At 38.5% G+C, this 20626-nt stretch overlaps 1 protein-coding gene across 2 annotated transcripts in view; it reads left to right on the forward strand.

Annotated features, from left to right (window-relative positions):
• CNTNAP5 (contactin associated protein family member 5) overlaps positions 1 to 20626 on the forward strand; it is a 1084456-nt gene that overhangs the window by 1016149 nt on the left and 47681 nt on the right. For both annotated transcript variants that reach the window (XM_069579468.1, XM_069579469.1), the window contains exon 21: positions 6057 to 6144. In XM_069579468.1, the coding sequence (XP_069435569.1) occupies positions 6057 to 6144 (88 nt within the window). The remainder of the gene's footprint in view (positions 1 to 6056; positions 6145 to 20626) is intronic.

Below are 20626 nucleotides of genomic sequence, written 5' to 3' on the forward strand. Positions count from 1 at the left end.
TTCATGAAGACAGGGATTCTTGTTTGTTTACATTACCATGGGACACCCCAGTTTGTCAAGCAATGTCTCACATACAGAAGGCCTTTAATAAATATTTTTGAACTAAATAAATTAATCCCACATGGCTTGTATGTGCTAAGTTGCTTCAGTCATATCTGACTCTTTGCAACCCCATGGACCATAACCCATCAGGCTCCTCTGTCCATGGGATTCTCCAGGCAAGCATACTGGAGCGGGTTGCCATTTCTTTCTCGGCTTGTATGGAGAAGATTAAATTGGACCTATGGAGAGGGGAAGAGAAACAACTGGATTTTAGGCAGGGGAAGTAGTATGGATAGATTTCCATTTCCAGGGGCTCACTGTGATCTCTTCATGGAAATACACATTTGGAAGTGATGAGATATGGGACAGAGACCAGACTGGAAGCAAAGATAAGGACCTCAACTAGTGTGGTGTGGAAGTCAAGGAGAGAAGGACTTGAGAAAGATCTGGAGGGAACATTGGTAACCTTGGGTGACCCTCTGGATATGGATGATGACTCAAGACTCAAGTCAAGACTGACTGTTCATTTTCTTGATTGAGTGGAAGTTCATGAATAATTGGCAAATATAGGACACAAATCACAATCCTTGAGTGATTATAATTTAATAGCATTGGCTGTAGCATTGACTCTTAAAATAAGTGGTAAAAGTCTTTGCATTGAGGTCAGACTAGAAGATAGAGATGAAATGATGATTTCTTATTGGAAGATGTCTTGAATGAGGCTGTGGTGAGACACCTGGAGTGCATACTGGTAGTCATTTGTATAAATGGCTCTTTCTCTTTTTCTATTTCTTGTCTTGTTTTCCATCAATGAAAACACAAACATGGAGGTGAGAGAACAAAGGGATATTCCCTTTTCTTCTCCATCTAGATTTCCCACCAGCCAAATTAATAGTCAATGATAAGTACAAGCAGTGGTTGATAAGCACAAGCATTAGAAGATGTAACTTTTCAAAAGCACAAAAGTAGCAGAAATAAATGGGGGCAGAGACCTATTTTGTTTTTTAAATTGAAATCAATTTGTTAAAACAGTCACACAACATTTGTCTCTGTGACACTCCCACTCCCCCCACCCCACCATCCTATTTCTTCTCCTTGCTCCCCACTTAGAAAAGCCCTAGGGAATTCCCTGGCCTTCCAGTGGTCAGGGCTCCAGATTTTCACTACCAAGGGCATGGGTTCAATCCCTCATCAGGGAACTATGATCCCGTATGGCTCTGGGTAGCCAAATTCAAACAATAATAAAACCCCCAAATAAACAAAAGCAATGGGGAAAATAAAAGAACAAACTGTTTACTAAAAAACAGAAAAGGATAAGCTACTGCCTCATCTCAGGCATTATTCAGAAGCAGTTATAAGGAGAGGGTAGATGGTTATCACTATGCTCAGCCAGCCAGAGGCCTCCAGTAGATAAGAATACATATTCCTACCACCTCGGGACTTTGAGTTGTTGAACCTTCTCCTCTCTGCTCTATGTGATGTTGGAAGGAATCTGTAGGGACTGGGCTACAGCCAGGAGTAAGAAATCCTGGTAATGATTTGAGAATTGTAATTTGACCAGTGGTTTTAAAAACACATGTTCCCCCATGGTGGTGGAGGTAAACTTCAGTGCCTCTATTTAAAATATATTAAAGACTTTAAACAATTTAAACCAGTTTACCAAAATGCTAGCACAACTACCAGCTGTAAAGATGGAGGGAGCCTGACATTTTGAAAGCATGGAGTTAATTAATTCCTTTGAGAGTTGAAGATCCTGAGATTAAGAGAGGGATCCCTAGTTCGGGACAGGCATGTGTGTGAATTCCTGCTCCATCTCCTTTATTAGAAGATCTTAGATTGGTTATTCACCCTTCTGAGGCTCAGTCTATTTATCTATTAAAAAAAAGTTAAATGTTATGGGGGTGGATTGGGGTACAAATGCAGCTGAGTTCAGTCAGTTCTGGTAACCATTGTAGGAAAGCAAGAACATAACTAAAGGACCAAGCATGAAGCCTAGTGTCCAGGGCTTACTCAAAAGAAAAGGTTTGTTCAATTTCCTTCCTTTTCCCATCTCTTTTCATCTCATTTAATGTCTTGACAAGGCCACTGCTATCCTCAGTTCTAAGATCAACAAAGCTTCTTTACCAGCTGAGCCACCAGGGAAGCCCTTCTCCAGGCCAGATTACAAATTTTAGGTATCCTGAGATTTAAAAGACTGCGATACTGCACTCTCTCACTACCTCACCCAGAGTAATTAAAAAGAAAAACAACACTGAAACATAGAATGAACATAAAGAAGTATAACAAAATACTGTATTTCTCACTGAAGACTTCAATGATTGCTTAGCCCCTATCATAAAGTGGATGTCCTAGAAATAAATGTTTATGGTAAATACCCCCCAACCCCCACCCCCTGCCTTTTGCCTTTGCTCGGTGCATTTTCTAAGCTTTTCAAATAGGTAACCCAGCGCCTGAGCCAGTACTAGGGGTGCCCCCATGTGCACTCACTCCACTTAAGGACTGGAATCCATTCCCAAAGTATCCCAAGCCTTCTTTGACTCAGTATACCTTTGTCTCCATACCTTTACTAATACTTAAACAAGTACATCATGAGAAACGCTGGGCTGGAGGAAGCACAACCTGGAATCAAGATTGCTGGGAGAAATATCAATAACCTCAGATATGCAGATGACAGCACCCCTATGGCAGAAAGTGAAGAAGAACTAAAGAGCCTCTTGATGAAAGTGAAAGAGGAGAGTGAAAAAGTTAGCTTAAAGCTCAACATTCAGAAAAGGAAGATCATAGCATCCAGTCCCATCACTTCATGGCAAATAGATGGGAAAACAGGGGAAACAGTGGTTGACTTTATTTTGGGGGGCTCCAAAATTACTGCAGATGGTGATTGCAGCCATGAAATTTAAAAAATGCTTACTCCTTGGAAGAAAAGTTATGACCAACCTAGACAGCATATTAAAAAGCATAGACATTATTTTGTCAACAAAGGTCCATCTAGTCAAGGCTATGTTTTTCCAGTAGTCATGTGAGAGTTGGAGTATAAAGAAATCTGAGCACTGAAGAATTGATGCTTTTGAACTGTGGTGTTTGAGAAGACCCTTGAGAGTCCCTTGGACTGCAAGGAAATCAAACCAGTCCATCCTAAAGGAGATCAGTCCTGGGTGTTCATCGGAAGGACTGATGTTGAAGCTGAAGCTCCAATACTTTGTCCACCTGATGGGAAGAACTGACTCATTGGAAAAGACCCTCATGCTGGAAAAGATTGAGGGCAGGAGAAGAGGGGGGAGACAGAGGATGAGATGGTTGTATGGCATCACCAACTCAATGGACATGAGTTTGAGTGGACTCCGGGAGTTTGTGATGGATAAGGAAGCCTGGTGTGCTGCAGTTCTTGGGGTCACAAGGAGTCGGACACCACTGAGCGACTGAACTGAACTCAACTGAAACAAAATAATTGAGTGTCATTACCTCCTTCTAACCCTTGTTTGTCATCTGATTAAAGTGGAAAGGACCAGGTAAGTTCCCTTAAAGGGAAACAGTAGGTGAGGAATGACTTCTGTACTAGAACAATTAGGTCTTCTACACAATGTGACAACATCAAGGGAATCACTTGATCTTTGGGGGCCTGAGGAAGAGGTTAGAGTCAGAAGCTAAAGAAATCTCAGCTCAGCCTTTAGTTCTAAGAATCTTACTGCTCTCTTCTCAGCAGGAAATTCCCACTCACTTTAGCCTCCTCTCCAACCTGAGTAACAAAGCATGAGAGGAGGAACCCTGCCCCCTGCTGGAAGGGGCAATTCCAGAGAATAGGTGAGAGTTCTGAGATAAGGCAGGGAGAAAACTCCTTCAAGGCAGGACTGAATCTGAGCATTAAAAGATTACAGATGGGGACCATGGGTATGAAAATCCCTGTGTTGTATCTAAGATGTAGAGGCAACCAGGGAAGCCAGAGGCATCTTGATCATGCACTGAATGCTCCATAGCCCACAAGATAGAAAGAGAATTAACACAGAATGTCTATTTATTCATTCAGCAAACATTTGTTTGGAGTTACAATAACTGGAAACAGTTATTGTAATAGGCCATATAGAAAACATGTATCAATAAAATGTCCACATCTTCCAAGACCCAATAGCTTAGTGGAGAAAAATGAGATGGGGAGAGCACACAGATCATTACAATTGTAGTTCTCTCATTAAATCCTGTCCAATTCTTTGTAGCCCCACAAGTTGCAGCACACCAGGCTTCCTTGTCTTTTACCTTCTCCTGGAGTTTGCTCCAACTAGTATCCATTGAGTTAATGATACCATCCAATGAAATCCTCCTCTGTCATCCCCTTCTCTTGCCCTCAATCTTTCCCATCATCAGGATGTTTTCTAATGAGTCAGCTCTTTCCATCAGGTGACCAAATTATTGGAACTTCAGCATCAGTCCTTTCAATGCATATTCAGGGTTGATTTTCTCTAGAATTGAATGGTTTGATCTCCTTGCTGTCATCACAGTACAGCATCTTAAATGCAAGGTTAGAGGTAGGAGGGACAAAAGGTACCATGAGAACAGAGAACAGGAACAATTAATCTAACTAAAGCTTCAAGGAGAGCTTCCTAGAGGAGGTGGACTCTGGAAGCATGGAAGCACTTAGAAAAGTGTCTGGCGCAGAGTAGATACTCAAATGGTTATTGAATGAATTTTGTAAAAATTCAGAAATAAGAACATACAGTGATTGTCTACCAGCTGCTCAAACATCTAGAAAGGCATGGACAAGTAAAAATAAATGCCATACTGTGTGGTTGTCAGGCCATGTGACAAGGATTCCCTGCTATGTAATGCTGTGGGGCATTGGCCAAATTTGTGATCTCTGCGACATCATTTCCACCATTTGTACTACAGGGATAATAATGTCTATTTCACAGTATTCTAGGTAAGAATGCATTTTGAAGGATACTTTAGTATGATGTCTAATACATACCAAGTGTTCAATAAACAACAAATATTATTAAAGCATAATTCCATGTATGAAAAAGGAATAAAGCCTACAATCACATACCACAAGTCATAACCACTTTTTCACAGCGGAAACCACTACAGGACACAGAGGTTCCTGGAGGAGGGTCTGTCTGGGCTGGAGTGGGTGCAGAAGGAGGGTCCAGCAGCGGGAGCTAGGAATACCAGGCTCCCAATCAGCTGCTCCCCAAGGGCAATCCTGGGACAGGCACACAGCTGAAGGGATGTTAGTCTTCTCTTCCTACAGATGAGCTGTGATAGAGCCTGGAAAAATTGGTAAGCTTTGACTAGACAGAAAAACCTAGGGATGGATGAGGAACCATGCCTTGAAATGGAGAGAACAAAGAGATGGAACTGGAATTAATGCGTGTGGAAAGGAAGGTTCCCTAAAGGATGATCTTAGAAACAAAGCTCCAAAGAATCCCCCTGGTGGCTTTTATTCACTTGCAAAATGGAATTATCAGCTGTTCATGCTGGTGGCAGCTGTTGAACTAGTCTCCCCGTCCCAGACTCAAACCTTTTGTCAAACTGAAATATATTCACTCAGGAAAAGCCCCCAGGGCACACCTGATTGAGGCCAGGTCAATTGGAGCAAAGGAGGAGGTAAAGGTTTTAAGGACCAAATGGGGAGGAGGGAGAGATGGAAATGAAAACCTGCTTTCCTTTTCTTGTTAATCCTGCAGGGTCCTTCCTAAAAGGCTTCATTTGTTTGCTTCTTTGCAGCAAAGAATTTGGTGAGAAAATCTCAGTGGGGAGATAAATACCTGTCAAAAGCTGTACAGAATTTCCCAGGGAGAAGACTTGTGTGAAAGCCTTTATTTCACCAATAAAGAATGAAAAGGTTATTTTATGTGCATTGTGGGAGAATTAGTAAGACATTTCTCATTTCTCCAGGGAGAAAAATCCCAGAGAGGTGTCTGCCCTGCCAGTGTTTTCCAGCTATTTTCAGACAGGAGTGTTTTATGCCTTGGATGTGAGGACTTCTGCTGATGCCTCTTCTGTTTTCTGTTTTCTTGCAGATGGATCATCAACTCCGACTCAGTTATAACTTCTCCCCAGAAGTCGAGTTCAGGGCTATCAGGTCCCTCACCTTGGGCAAAATCACAGGTTTGCTGTTCTAGTCCATGTCTTTCTGACCTTGATAAAATAAATAATAAATAACTTTCTTCAGGGAAAAGCAACAAGATCTAGATAATATCCAACTTGTAGGACCAAGAGTCCTGTCGAGACAGGAATGCATGTGTGGAGGGGCCAGAAACTGACATTTACATCTACTTTATAGAATCTTGAGTAACATAAGTGGACAGAGCAATTCACTAAAATAATTATTTTTTACTTAATTTCTAATTAATTTATAATGTTTACTCAATTCTTTTAGTTAAATTCACATAAATTTCACTTAAAGAAATTAAGGATTTACAACCCAATTATTTAATTCTATAAATCCTATTCTCTTTCCTAATTCACCAAAAATTCAAAAGATTGTCTTAAAAGAATAGTGGATGCTTTTTTTTTTTCTACAGAGAGTTCTGTCAATTTTCATTTTATATGAAATGATGACTTTTATCAGGTGTAAGGAAGATTGAAATTTTTGTGTCTTCTTGATGAATTGAATGTTTTTTCATACTGAAGTAATATTTTTTTTAAATTTTAATGTCTCTGTACTTCAATCTAGTTTATCTGTTATTAATATAGCTAATTCAGTTTTGCTTTAGTTAGTATTTGTCTGGCTTATGGTTTATGATTTTCCTTATTTTCCCTTTCAGTCTTTTTTTCTTTTTTTTTTTTTTTGAGCCTTATATAGGATCTTGTGAAGAGTAGACAAATACTGTATTTTCATTCAATCTGGCCATCTTCTGTTTTATAAATTGGCAAATGTAAACCCCTGTGCATTTTTGGGTTATTTAGATGGTTGGGTTTGTTTCTGCCTCTCTATTTTCTAATTGTTCAACTTTTCCTGTGATTCTAGTATGTTTTCTTCTATTCTCTCAGTCACAACATAGTGCAGAAAACATTGATAGCTGGAGACATTTTAAGCAGGAATGGATTTAACTCAGGAAATAGCTTGCTTACAAAATTGTGACAGCACTTACAGTGTGCATTCCTATTAGTCTTTTGGAGTGACTCCCCAGCAGTTCTGAGGTGATGAATGGGAAGGCATTAACTACCAAGCAGTCACTGATGCAGTGCTGTGTGTTAGCATCCAACAGGTGGAAAATCTCCCTTAAAAATGGCAGCAGAGAAAAGACTTCAAGTTACCATGACTTTGCTGGCCAGTGGAAAAAGCTGAAAAGGTAGAAAAAAACGACTCCTCTCTCACTACAGCCTTCCAGATCCATAAATCATATCTAGTTTCCAGAACATAATGTGTGTCCAGAAATCTATCTGCTATTAGGTCTGGAAAATGTCAGTTTTACCTTCCAAAATGACAGTTGAATTAGCCAATCAACACTGACCAACTAGTAGGTTGAATTTTATGTTTATTTCTTATTCCATTTCCCCTCCTACTAATAAGAATTATTATTTCATGCAGACACTGCTTTTTTGACTTACCAGTGTAGTCACTAATTTGTTGTTCCAAAACCTTTTACTTTCTGCCAGATTTAATTTCCTTCTCTCTGATGTAAATTCTTTTGATTTTTTTTCTGTATAAGTGGTCCTTTATCTGAAAATAAGTCTTTCATTTTTCACCTTTATTCCTGGAAGATAATTTTGCTAGACATGTGATTCAACATTGAAGAACACCTTTCCCTTATATCTTAAGGATTTATTCGTGGGTGTGATGGAACCAGCTCACACTGGCTCATAAGAACTTGTTATACACATCCCTACACAATTCTGCATCTGGTGATTTCACAATGGTAGGTTGAAATTGGCCAACCTAGGATTTTCTATTCCATGTATCTCAGAAATGCTACAAGTCAGGGTCCTTGGGGTCCTTGGCAGCCAGGTTAAACCCTCACCAGCACATCACTGAAATCCACTCTTCCATCTTCTGATGTGACTGTTAAAATTCTGGCTGTCAGTCTGTCCTGTCTTTGAAAATACACTGACCACCCCCACACCCAACACCCTAAACCAATTTTTAAGGTCATTTCTTTAAATTTGGTATTTGACAGTTTTATTACCATGTGTCTGATAGTAGACTTCTATTTAATTGTCTTAGTTGATATGTTTATGTTTCTTGTATTTCTTGATTAGTTTCTATGTATCTAGTTCATATGTATTATTCATATGTATCTATTCATTAGCTCTCAAAAATTCTCAGCATCTCTTTGCTTCTTTCTTATTCTCTCTACTCAATTAGCTTTGACCTGCACTAGGTAAACCTCAGACTTATTCTTTTTTCTGTTAGGTGATTTTATTTTTCCTGTCCATTTTCACTGGTTTCAATGTGAATATTTTAAGTTGAATATCTTCACTTAGTAACAAGTCAAGGCCAGGACTCCTGTTCTTCAAGATGATTCAGGTACTCTCCTGGATGCAAACTTAATGTTGGCTGATGACTTACTGTCTTGGTTTTGTGTTTCTTTCCCCTAAAACCTTCCCCAAGCTTAGGATCCCTCTTTTTTTCCCGAAGCTTAACAAGATATTAAAAATGTGTTGTTTGGTTTTAATGAAGCAGAATTACTGTTTTGATTATCTGGTATATTACATGTCCCCTCATACCTAAATTTATCTTGAGCCGCTGAATCTACATTTCAGAAGAATTTTGAGAGGAGAGATTCCTAGGGCTGTAGGGTCACCAAGCTTGGGCTGTTTTCGTGTTACCTGCTTTGCAATGGCCCCTCTAAAAACATCCTCTTAATTATAATTTCTTTCCATTAATCTTGACACTGTGTATGACATTCCTGTGGCATTTTTGTCTTTTTAACTAAACCCCTAATATGTAAGACTGAAAGGATGAAAATTTAAAGTGAGTTACTAAATTACTGTACCTTGTACTAAATTATCTTGCTGGGTGGCTCAGTGGGTAAGAATCTGTCTGCCAGTGCAGAAAATGAAGGAGATGTGGGTTCAGTCCCTCTGTTGGGAAGATCCCCTGCAGTAGGAAGCAGCAACCCACTCCATTATTCTTGCTTGAGAAATCCCATGAACAAAGGAGCCTGGTGGGCTACAGTCCCTGTGGTGGCAAAGAGTTGACTATGACTGAGCAACTGAGAACACACTAAATTATTGTGGGCCAGCTTGTCATTTTGCTTTAGAAAAGATTAGGTTATTGTTGAGGAAGAGTATCCAATAAAATGTCTTCATTGGACCAAGTGTGGAAAACCCCTGCCTGCCTACCTTTCTTCCCATCCAAATGGCTATGAGCAGAGCAGAGCATTGGGATCCATAATTAGCCTCCATACTTCTGGTCTTTGAAAGGTCTGTATCTAGAGGTGAGAGAAGATAATATGAACATTAGATTCATTATTAAGGAGGGACATCTATCCTGTAGACCTTTTGGAAGAAAGCCTCATGCATCAGAAAGAACTTGGAGTAGGAATAGCTGCTGTAGGTAGGGATGGTGCAGAAATGGATATGTAGTATTTATAAGAAATGCAACCCCACTCCACAACTTTAGAAACGTCTAGTATTGTGTTGGACATTTTCAACTCAAAAACAAGTATTTGCAGGCATTTTTTTCATAGTATATACAAAAGGCAAGTAAGTATAGCAAATCTGTTCCAGTTTTCCTCAGTAATAGCATTCCATTGTAAAGCAACACATATATTCATTTTCTTTCTTTAAGAGAAAAGGCAAATTCATCATTCTAGAAGGTATTTATTTAGCACCATTGATGGTTCTACATGATATGTGCTATAAAGATAACAAGATGAGTAGGTATGTCTTTCCTGAAAATTCCTGTGGTATAGAGACTAGTTCATGAAAAGGGAAGACATAATCATTGATGTTAAAGTTGCATTGTGTGTGTTTACCTATGGTAAATCATGGGCTATTTTTAGGTTTGTTCCTTTGTTTACTGACATTCTTTGACTTTTAAGAAAAAAACCTTCTTGCTTCTAGTCTATTATATGAATAGATTGAAGGGAAAATAGCATTAAAAAGAAACAAATGTGTTTATTTAGGGAAGCTACCCTTTTTAACAAGATCATCTTTTTGAAAAATTACTAAATTCTTCAGAAATATAGAATGCATTCCTTAGATTCAAATAGTGTGAATTACCTGTATGTTTCTATGTCTATACAATTTAGCACTGTGCAGGAACATGAAGATTCAGTCAGATTTAGAAATTTAGAAAGTTTGAAACTTCTAAAAGGAACTGTGCATTTTTTGTTTGCTTTTTATTTTTGTTTTATGTTTTTTAGTTCTAGTGTCTCTTAATTTACTGTTCCAGAGTATATAATTAAATTTAATGGCAAATATATATATATAGTTTTAAGAGAAATATATATATAATATATATAGCAAAGTTTATATATATATATAGCATTGAAGCTAAAAATTAAGGAATTTATTATCATTATTATTATTTTCTTCCTGAGCAGAGACTCTTACTATACTGCAGATTTAGGAAGCTATTACTTTTTAAAATATAGAAACATCTTCAATCTTAGATGGAAAGGAATTGTATACTGCTTTTAAACTGTAGCTGCCAGATCCCACATAGACATTCAAATGCTATTTGCACTCAGGGCATACTTATAATATTATTCATCTATCAATTTCTTTTGCCTACTTGCCAGTTTGGTAGGCTAAACCTCACAGCTGGCAGAGACATTATTCTTCTGCTCTGATGGCTGTTTGCCCAGGTACCTTCAAAATTCACTTGGCCCTAACAAGCCATGTATAAATTGGAAGAATTTCTTCTCAATCTGCAAAAAAATCCAGCTAGTCTAGGATTGCAGGGCTAGCTATGAGCACTTGCCTGTGCTTTGGGCTTGTCCATATGAAGTGAATTCTGATTGTGTCTAGAGAACAGGATTCTTTGACTCTCCCAAATCCCTTAGTTTTGAACATTACACCTACTGTGTCTTTTGCAATATCAGAACATTGTTGTCTGAATTCCTGATTATCTTCATGTTAAATCATTTTTCAAGCATTTTGTAGGTGAAGAGGTATGGCTGCCATTTTTAGACAATGCAGCAAAATTTATGCATATAAATGAAAGGTGGATATTTCAAAGTATTTGTTTTGTAAGACTGTACTCTTTTTTTTTTAATTTTCTAAATAGTTGGGCCCTCCATCTGATTAAAAACTGGTGCAAATGATATTAAATTTAAAAGCAAAATTACAGAGTGAAAGATGCACAGCTTTTTAGAGACTAACTCATGTTTGGGTTTCTTACTGTTGTATGCCCATTGTGAACTGTCAAATCTGGCTACAGTCCCTTGTCAGTAAAATGAGGATGGTAGCATTTAATTCCGGAGAAAGCAATGGCACCACACTCTGGTACTGTTGCCTGGAAAATCCCATGGATGGAGGAGCCTGGTAGGCTGCAGTCCATCGGGTTGCTAGGAGTTGAACACGACTGAGCAACTTCACTTTCACTTTGCACTTTCATGCATTGGAGAAGGAAATGGCAACCCACTCCAGTGTTCTTGCCTGGAGAATCCCAGGGACGAGGAAGCCTGGTGGGCTGCCATCTCTGGGGTCACACAGAGTTGGATACGACTGAAGCAACTTAGCAGCAGCAGCAGCATTTAATTCATAGATTTGAGTAAGCTTTCCATAAGACACTATATACAAAGTATTTGAAGTATTTGATATTTAGCACATGCTCCATACATGTTAGAAGCTTTTGATTTTTGAAGATCATGGCAAAATAGAGGATAACTATGTTTTGCTTTGTTTCTAGTTTTATTTTAATGAGTCTAGAAAAGTTGTTATAAAGGTAAATTCCTCCACAAAATGGACTCAAATGCGTTCTAAAAGAGCAATTCTGAACCATGATGAGCCTTGAAGATGGGAGTGTGAGTTAAGACTATTTTAATGGTATATCAGTGTTAACCAGTTTAAACAGTGACCATAAGATAGTTGGTTAAAATGGAAGCTTCAGAGTGTATGTTTTGCTTCAGGCACAGCTGGGTTTAGGAATTCAAATGTGACAGTGATGAAGCCTTTGTCTGTCTGTTCTCTTTCCACCTCGGACCCTCTTTACCTCTCTATGGGACTTTATTCTCAGGCAGAATTTCAAAGGTAACAAAAGTGGAATCAGCAGTTTCATGCTTCATCACTACTATTTCAACAGCCCTGGTGGAAAGCCTCTCACTTCTAAAATTTCCAGAAAAAATCCTGGATTGAATCTCAAAGGAGCAATCTGTGTCAAGTGACAGTTGCAGATGATGACAGTGTCCAAGGGATTGGGGATACATTGAGTGGTTGTGATTGGATTATGCACCCGACTATGGCTCTGCATGGGGTGAAGGGTTCAGGTCAATATCAACCACACATATTAAGAATAAGGAGATGCTTATTTCTCAAAAGGAAACCAAAGTATTCTTGCTAGAGAGGACGAATCAACAATAATCCATTAGCAGCATTGGTTTCTTCATTCACATTGTGCTACCTCTTTTCACTAGTAGAGATAGACTTGGAATTGTGAAAAATTTGGGGACTGCATTGTGTTTGTATACATCAAACAGCAGTCCAAATGTGTTGCAACAAAAAGAGAACACCTATCCTACTCAAATTCTTCCAGAAAATTGCAGAGGGAGATAAACTTCCAAACTCACTCTATGAGGCCACCATCACCCTAATAACAAAATCTGACAAAGATGTCACAAAAAAGAAAACTACAGGCCAATATAACTGATGAAAATAAATGCAAAAATCCTTAACAAAATTCTAGCAACCAGAATCCAACAACACATTAAAAAGATCATACACCATGACCAAGTGGGCTTTATCCCAGGGATGCAAGGATTCTTCTATATCCACAAATCAATCCATGTAATTCACCACATTAACAAGTTGAAAAATAAAAGCCATGTGATTATCTTAATAGATGCAGAGAAAGCTTTTGACAAAATTCAACATCCATTTATGATAAAAAAAATCTCCAGAAAGCAGGAATAGAAGGAACATGCCTCAACATAATAAAAGCTATATATGACAAACCCACAGCAAACATTATCCTCGATGGTGAAAAATTGAAAGCATTTACCCTAAAGTCAGGAACAAGACAGGGGTGCCCACTTTCACCATTACTATTCAACATAGTTTTGGAAGTTTGGGCCACAGCAATCAGAGCACAAAAAGAAATAAAAGGAATCCGAAGTGGAAAAGAAGAAGTAAAACTCTCACTGTTTGCAGATGACATGATCCTCTATATAGAAAACCCTAAAGACTCCACCAGAAAATTACTAGAACTAATCAGTGAATATAGTAAAGTTGCAGGATATGAAATCAACACACAGAAATCCCTTGCATTCCTATACACTAATAATGAGAAAATAGAAAGAGAATTTAAGGAAACAATTCCATTCATCATTGAAATGAAAAGAATAAAATACTTAGGAATATATCTACCTAAAGAAACTAAAGACCTCTATATAGAAAACTATAAAACACTGGTGAAAGAAATCAAAGAGGACACTAATAGATGGAGAAATATACCACGTCCATGGATCAGAAAAATCAATATAGTGAAAATGAGTATACTACCCAAAGCAATCTATAGATTCAATGCAATCCCTATCAAGCTACCAACGGTGTTTTTCACAGAGCTAGAACAAATAATTTCACAATTTGTATGGAAATACAAAAAACTTCAAATAGCCAAAGAAATCTTGAGAAAGAAGAATGGAACTGGACGAATCAACCTGCCTGACTTCAGGCTCTACTACAAAGCCAGTCATCAAGACAGTATGGTACTGGCATAAAGACCGAAATATAGATCAATGGAACAAAATACAAAGCCCAGAGAAAAATCTGCGCACCTATGACACCTTATCTTTGACAAAGGAGGCAAGAATATACAATGGAGAAAAGACAATTTCTTTAACAAGTGGTGCTGGGAAAACTGGTCAAGCACTTGTAAAATCATGAAACTAGAACACTTTCTAACACCATACACAAAAATAAACTCAAAATAGATTAAAGATCTAAATGTAAGACAAGAAACTATAAAACTCCTAGAGGAGAACATAAACAAAACACCCTCTGACATAAATCACAGCAGGATCCTCTATCACTCACCTCCAAGAATATTGGAAACATGTCAACGTATGGCAAAACCAATACAGTATTGTAAAGTAAAATAAAGTAAAAATAAAAATTATAAAAAAGCAAAAATAAACAAATGGGGCCTAATTAAACTTAAAAGCTTCTGCACAACAAAGGAAACTATAAGCAACATGAAAAGACAACCTTCAGAATGGGAGAAAATAATAGCAAATGAATCAACTGACAAACATCCCAAAAATATGCAAGCAACTCCTGCAGCTCAATTCCAGAAAAATAAACGACCCAATCAAAAAATGGGCCAAAGAACTAAGTACACATTTCTCCAGAGAAGACATACAGATGGCTAACAAACACATGAAAAGATGCTCAACATCACTCATTATCAGAGAAATGCAAGTCAAAACCTCAATGAGATACCATTTCACACCAATCAGAATGGCTGCCCAAAAGTCTACAAGCAATACATGCTGGAGAAAGTGTGGAGAAAAGGCAACCTTACACTTACACTGTTGGTGGGAATGCAAACTCGTATAGCCACTATGGAGAACAGTGTGGAGATTCCTTAAAAAACTGGAAATAGTACTACCTTATGACCCAGCAATCCCACTGCTGGGCATACACACCAAGGAAACCAGAATTGAAGGAGACACATGTACCCCACTGTTCATCGCAGCACTGTTTATAATAGCCAGGACATGGAAGCTACCTAGATGTCCATCAGCAGACGAATGGATAAGAAAGCTGTGGTACATATACACAATCGAGTATTACTCAGCCATTAAAAAGAATACATTTGAATCAGTTCTAATGAGGTGAATGAAACTGGAGCCTATTATACAGAGTAAAGTAAGCCAGAAAGAAAAACACCAATACAGTATACTAACACATATATATGGAATTTAGAAAGATGGTAACGATAACCCTGTGTGCAAGACAGCAAAAGAGACACAGATGTATAGAACAGTCTTTTGGACGCTGTGGGAGAGAGAGAGGGAGAGGGTGGGATGATTTGGGAGAATGACATTGAAACATGTATAATATTATATATGAAATGCATCACCAGTCCAGGTTTGATGCATGACACTGGATGCTTGGGGCTGGTGCAATGGGACGACCCAGAGGGATGGTATGGGGAGGGAGGAGGGAAGGGGGTTCAGGATGGAGAACACGTGTATACCTGTGGTGGATTCATGTTGAAGTGTGGCAAAGCCAATACAATATTGTAAAGTAATTAACCTCCAATTAAAATAAATAAATTTATATTAAAAAGGGAAGAAAAAAGTAGTTGAGAGTCCCTCTTTTAAGAAATGCTTGTTATTTTCTTTGGAACAAGTTTGTAGCATCCAAAGAGACTCCTGGAAAAAATTATTTCATTTCGAAAGCATCAGTTCAGTTCACTTCAGTTGCTCAGTTGTGTCTGACTCTTTGAGACCCCATGAATCTCAGCATGCCAGGCCTCCCTGTCCATCACCAACTCCCAGAGTTCACTCAAAGTCATGCCCATCGAGTCAGGGATGCCATCCAGCCATCTCATTTTCTGTTGTCCCCTTTTCCTCCTGCCCCCAATCCCTAACAGCATCAGAGTCTTTTCCAATGAGTCAACTCTTTGCATGAGGTGGCCTAAGTACTGGAGTTTCAGTTTTAGCATCATTCCTTCTAAAGAACACTGAGGGCTGATCTCCTTTAGAATGGACTGGTTGGATCTCCTTGCAGTCCAAGGGACTCTCAAGAGTCTTCTCCAACACCACACTTCAAAAGCATCAATTCTTTGGCTCTCAGCTTTCTTCACAGTCCAACTCTCACATCCATACATGACCATGGGAAAAACCATAACCTTGACTAGACGGACCTTTGTTGCAAAATAATGTCCCTGCTTTTCAACATGCTATCTAGGTTGGTCATAACTTTTCTTCCAAGGAGTAAGCGTCTTTTATTTCACGGCTGCAGTCACGATCTGAAGTGATTTTGGAGCCCCCAAAAATTAAGTCTGACACTGTTTCCACTGTTTCCTCATCATTTCCCATGAAGTGATGGGACCAGATGCCATGATCTTCGTTTTCTGAATGTTGAGCTTTAAGCCAAGTTTTTCACTCTCCTCTTTCTCTTTCATCAAGAAGCTTTGAAGTTACTCTTCATTTTCTGCCTTAAGGGTGGTGTCATCTGCATATCTGAGGTTATTGATATTTTTCTTGGTAATCTTGATTCCAGCTTGTGTTTCTCTCAGCCCAGCGTTTCTCATGATGTAGTCTGCATATCAGTTAAATAAGCAGGGTGACAATATACAGCCTTGACTCACTCCTTTTCCTGTTTGGAACTAGTCTGCTGTTCCATGTCCAGTTCTAACTGTTGCTTCCCTGCCCTGCATATAGGTTTCTCAAGAGGCAGGTCAGGTGGTCTGGTATTGCCATCTCTTTCAGAATTCTCTAAAGTTTATTGTGATCCACACAGTCAAAGGCTTTGGCATAGTCAATAAAGCAGAAATAGATGTTTTTTCTGGAACTTTCTTGCTTTTTCCATGATCCAGCAAATATTGGCAATTTGATCTCTGGTTCCTCTGCCTTTTCTAAAACCATCTTGAATATCTGGAAGTTGACGGTTCACATATTGCTGAAGCCTGGCTTGAAGAATTTTGAGCATTACTTTACTAGTGTGTGACATGAGTGCAATTGTGTGGAAGTTGAGCATTCTTTGGCATTTCCTTTCTTTGGGATTGGAATGAAAACTGACCTTTTCCAGTCCTGTGGCCACTGTTGAGTTTTCCAAATTTGCTGGCATATTGAGTGCAGCACTTTCACAGCATCATTTTTCAGGATTTGAAATAGCTTCACTGGAATTCCACCGCTTCTACTAGCTTTGTTCATAGTGATGCTTTCTAAGGCCCACTTGACTTCACATTCCACGATGTCTGGCTCTAGGTGAGTAATCTCACCATCCTGATTATCTTGGTCATGAAGATCTTTTTTGTACAGTTCTTCTTTGTATTCTTGCCACCTCTTCTTAATATCTTCTGCTTCTGTTAGGACCATACCATTTCTGTCCTTTTTTGAGCCCATCTTTGCATGAAATGTTCCCTTGGTATCTCTAATTTTCATGAAGAGATCTCTAGTCTTCCCCATTATGTTGTTTTCCTCAATTTCTTTGCATTGATCACTGAGGAAGGCTTTCTTATCTCTTATTGCTATTCTTTGGAACTCTGCATTTGAAAGCATACGTTTATTAAATAATGTTTCACTTCGCTTTTGGCCATTCCTAGTTCTTTAGCAAGTAAAATATCTCGAAACCACAGCCCCTCCAAAGCACAGGACTTCCTGATTCAAAATCTGGTACTGTGTGTAATCGTCTCATATTATGTCGAAAATTTGGTTAATGATAGTTTCCCCAAGAATGTAAAAATGTCAGGTTAATCTAATCTGAACTTTCTGTGAGTGAAGTGTTTTAAAAGATCTAGAAATATCATATTTCAATAATCATTCCAACTTCCTAAATACCCATCTTATCCTTTCTAACTTAAAGATAACCAACACTGAATCACCATTGGGCTACAAGGGATTTGTTTCTGTTTCTTTTAAAAATAATGAACTCCATTTTTCTTCATGGGATATGAAGAAAATATGGGATATGCAATAGATGATTTAGTTTCACCTCATGGAACAGGAATGTGTGTTACCTCATGATTGAAAAATGTAATTTTATTTTACATTTTAAAGGAACTAGTACATAATCAGAACTCAGACCTACTGCATGCTTGTGCTTCTTTGTAAAAGTCAAGTGCATTTTTTTTATAAAAGCAAAAACCAAACTTTATATGTCTTTGAACAAACTTTATATGTCTTCTCTTGACTGTGTTAACAAAGGATATTTTGTTTGGTTTACCAGAAGCCAGTGACATGACTAGCATATAAAAAGTAATAATAATAATAACATTGCTTATTTTTATTTAATAATGCTCTGCTATGTGCTAGATCTAAACTCTTATGTCTTATTTTTTTCCTTATTTTTAATTGAAGTTTGGGCTTCCCTGATTGCTCATCAGGTAAAGAATCTGTCTGCAATGTCTAAAATGCACGAGACCCAAGTTCAATCCCTAGGTTGGGAAGCTTCCCTGGAGAAGAGAATGTCAACTCACTCCAGTATTCTTGCCTAGATAGTCCCATGGACTATTTCATTCTTTTTTATGGCTGAGTAATATTCTATTGTAGGCTTCCCTGGTGGTTCAGTGATAAGGAATCTGACTGCCAATGCAGGAGATGTGGGTTTGATTCCTGGGTCTGGAAGATCCCCTGGAGAAGGAAATGGCAACCCACTTCAGTATTCTTGCCTGGAGAATCCCATGGACAGAGGATCCTAGTGGGCTACAGTGCATGGACCCATGCAAAGGGTCAGACCTTACTTAGAGACTGCTGCTGCTACTGCTGCTAAGTCACATCAGTCGTGTCCAACTCTGTGAGACTCTATAGATGGCAGCCTAGTAGGCTCCTCCGTCCCTGGGATTCTCCAGGCAAGAACACTTGAGTGGGTTGCCATTTCCTTCTACAATGCACGAAAGTGAAACGTGAAATTGAATTCACTCAGTTGTGTCCGACTCTTAGTGACCCCATGGACTATAGCCTACCAGGCTCCTCTGTTCATGGGGACTTAGAGACTAAATGACAACAGCAATAAATATTTCATTGTAAATATATGTACTGCACCTTCTTTATCCATTCATGTAACCATGGACACTTAGATTGCTAAGCTCTTATGTTAACTAATTTTTTCTCCTCCACAACCCAAGAAAATAAGTACTATTATTATTCATACATTATAGATGAGGAAAATGTGTCACAGAGGTTAAGTAACTTGTCTAGTGTCACAAAAGTAGCCAGGGGTGGACTTGGCATGTAAAGTCAAACATTGGGATCTGGATCCGGCACTCCCAATCAGTCCTGCCCTATTTTGGTTTTTAAGTAATAACATGAGACAGTCCAGATTAACAAAACAAAACAAAACAAAACAAAACAAAACACATTCTGTTTTCTGTTGAGGGCTCCTAAATTAAAGCCTTGTGTCCCTAGCCTTAGCCATGATGGGCTTAAAAGTAGACTCTAGCGCCAGGCTTTAATTGTGGAGTGGGAAGAGCATATTTATTATAGGTCAGGTTTTGGAATTCACCCTCGATTCCAATCAAAGTCTAATACTGACTAATTGACCTGGTCAAATAACTTAATTCTCTGAGCTTTACTTTTCTCAATTGGAATGTAGGTATTTATTATAATAATGTCTGTTACTATTTGTAAGACTCAGTGGTAATGTGGCTAATATGATGCCTGGCATAATGGAAACTCAATAAATGTTTGCAGTAACAGTAATAAGTACATAAGAAGTCATCCCATCTGACCCAAATACTTTTCTCTCAGGAATGACCTTGGAACCTTATGTCTTCCAGACCTAAAAGAGGAAATCTCAGGGAAAAAAAGGAAGATGGCTACTCACTCTTTGCATAAAAAGCTTGAATTTCTCTCTTCCTTTTTGCTTGGATGGAATGAATGAATGAATGGATGAAAAGACATTATGTAACCTTGACTCTCTGATGCTTGGTAAATAGTAAAGGTGCACATATGGCCAATTCTTGGTTTCTAATAAAGTCATCTTAAGCGTATTAAACCAGGGAAAACATATCTGACATTATTTGAATATATATTCTCACAATTAAAGCTGCCTCTGATGGATTGGAATCATGTGATACTTGGTGCATCAAATAAGCCTCAAAGTGTGGGATGTAGTCTGATTTTGTATTCATTAAACAAATACATATTGAGTACTTTCTAAGTGCACCAAGAAATGTACCGAGCTAGGCACTATTGACACAGAAAGTAAAGGACAGTCTGCACCCTCAAGGAACTCACAATCTAGTGAGAAAATAGACCAGTTATCAGACAAGTAAGCCCAGAGTGACCTGTGTGATATGCTGGAGGGAGAAGGGACATTGAAACTTCCTTGGAGGAAGTGAAATCTTAGTTGAGAATGAACAGAGAAGGGACCCAGGTGAGTTATACCTGGGTGAGCAAAAGAGAAATGAAAGTGGCATCTCTGGACACAGGAGGCTGAAAATCAGAGTGCAAGATGACAAATGATGGGGCCAAGAGAGGTGAGGAAGAACCAGAACATCATGAGTCTCACAAGGCATACTAAGAGTCTAGGTCTTATCTTGAGAATAGTAGGGACTAACTATAGAAAGCTGTAAGTCAGGAAGTGGGGGTTAGTCTGACTTTTAAGGATGTTGCCAACCCCCTCCTCCCCTCCTCACTCTCAGCATGAGGTAATCATGGAGTTCCAAAGAGAGGACCTGAATCTTATTTATGATTTTATCCTTCTTGCTACCATGTTTACAGGCACATATTAAGTGTTCACAATGTTTTTTTTTAAATTATTTTTTTTAAATTTTGTTGAGGTATAAATGACTTACAATATTATGTTA

Source organism: Ovis canadensis, chromosome 2 (assembly GCF_042477335.2).
Source record: "Ovis canadensis isolate MfBH-ARS-UI-01 breed Bighorn chromosome 2, ARS-UI_OviCan_v2, whole genome shotgun sequence".
In the NCBI taxonomy this organism is placed as follows: domain Eukaryota; kingdom Metazoa; phylum Chordata; class Mammalia; order Artiodactyla; family Bovidae; genus Ovis; species Ovis canadensis.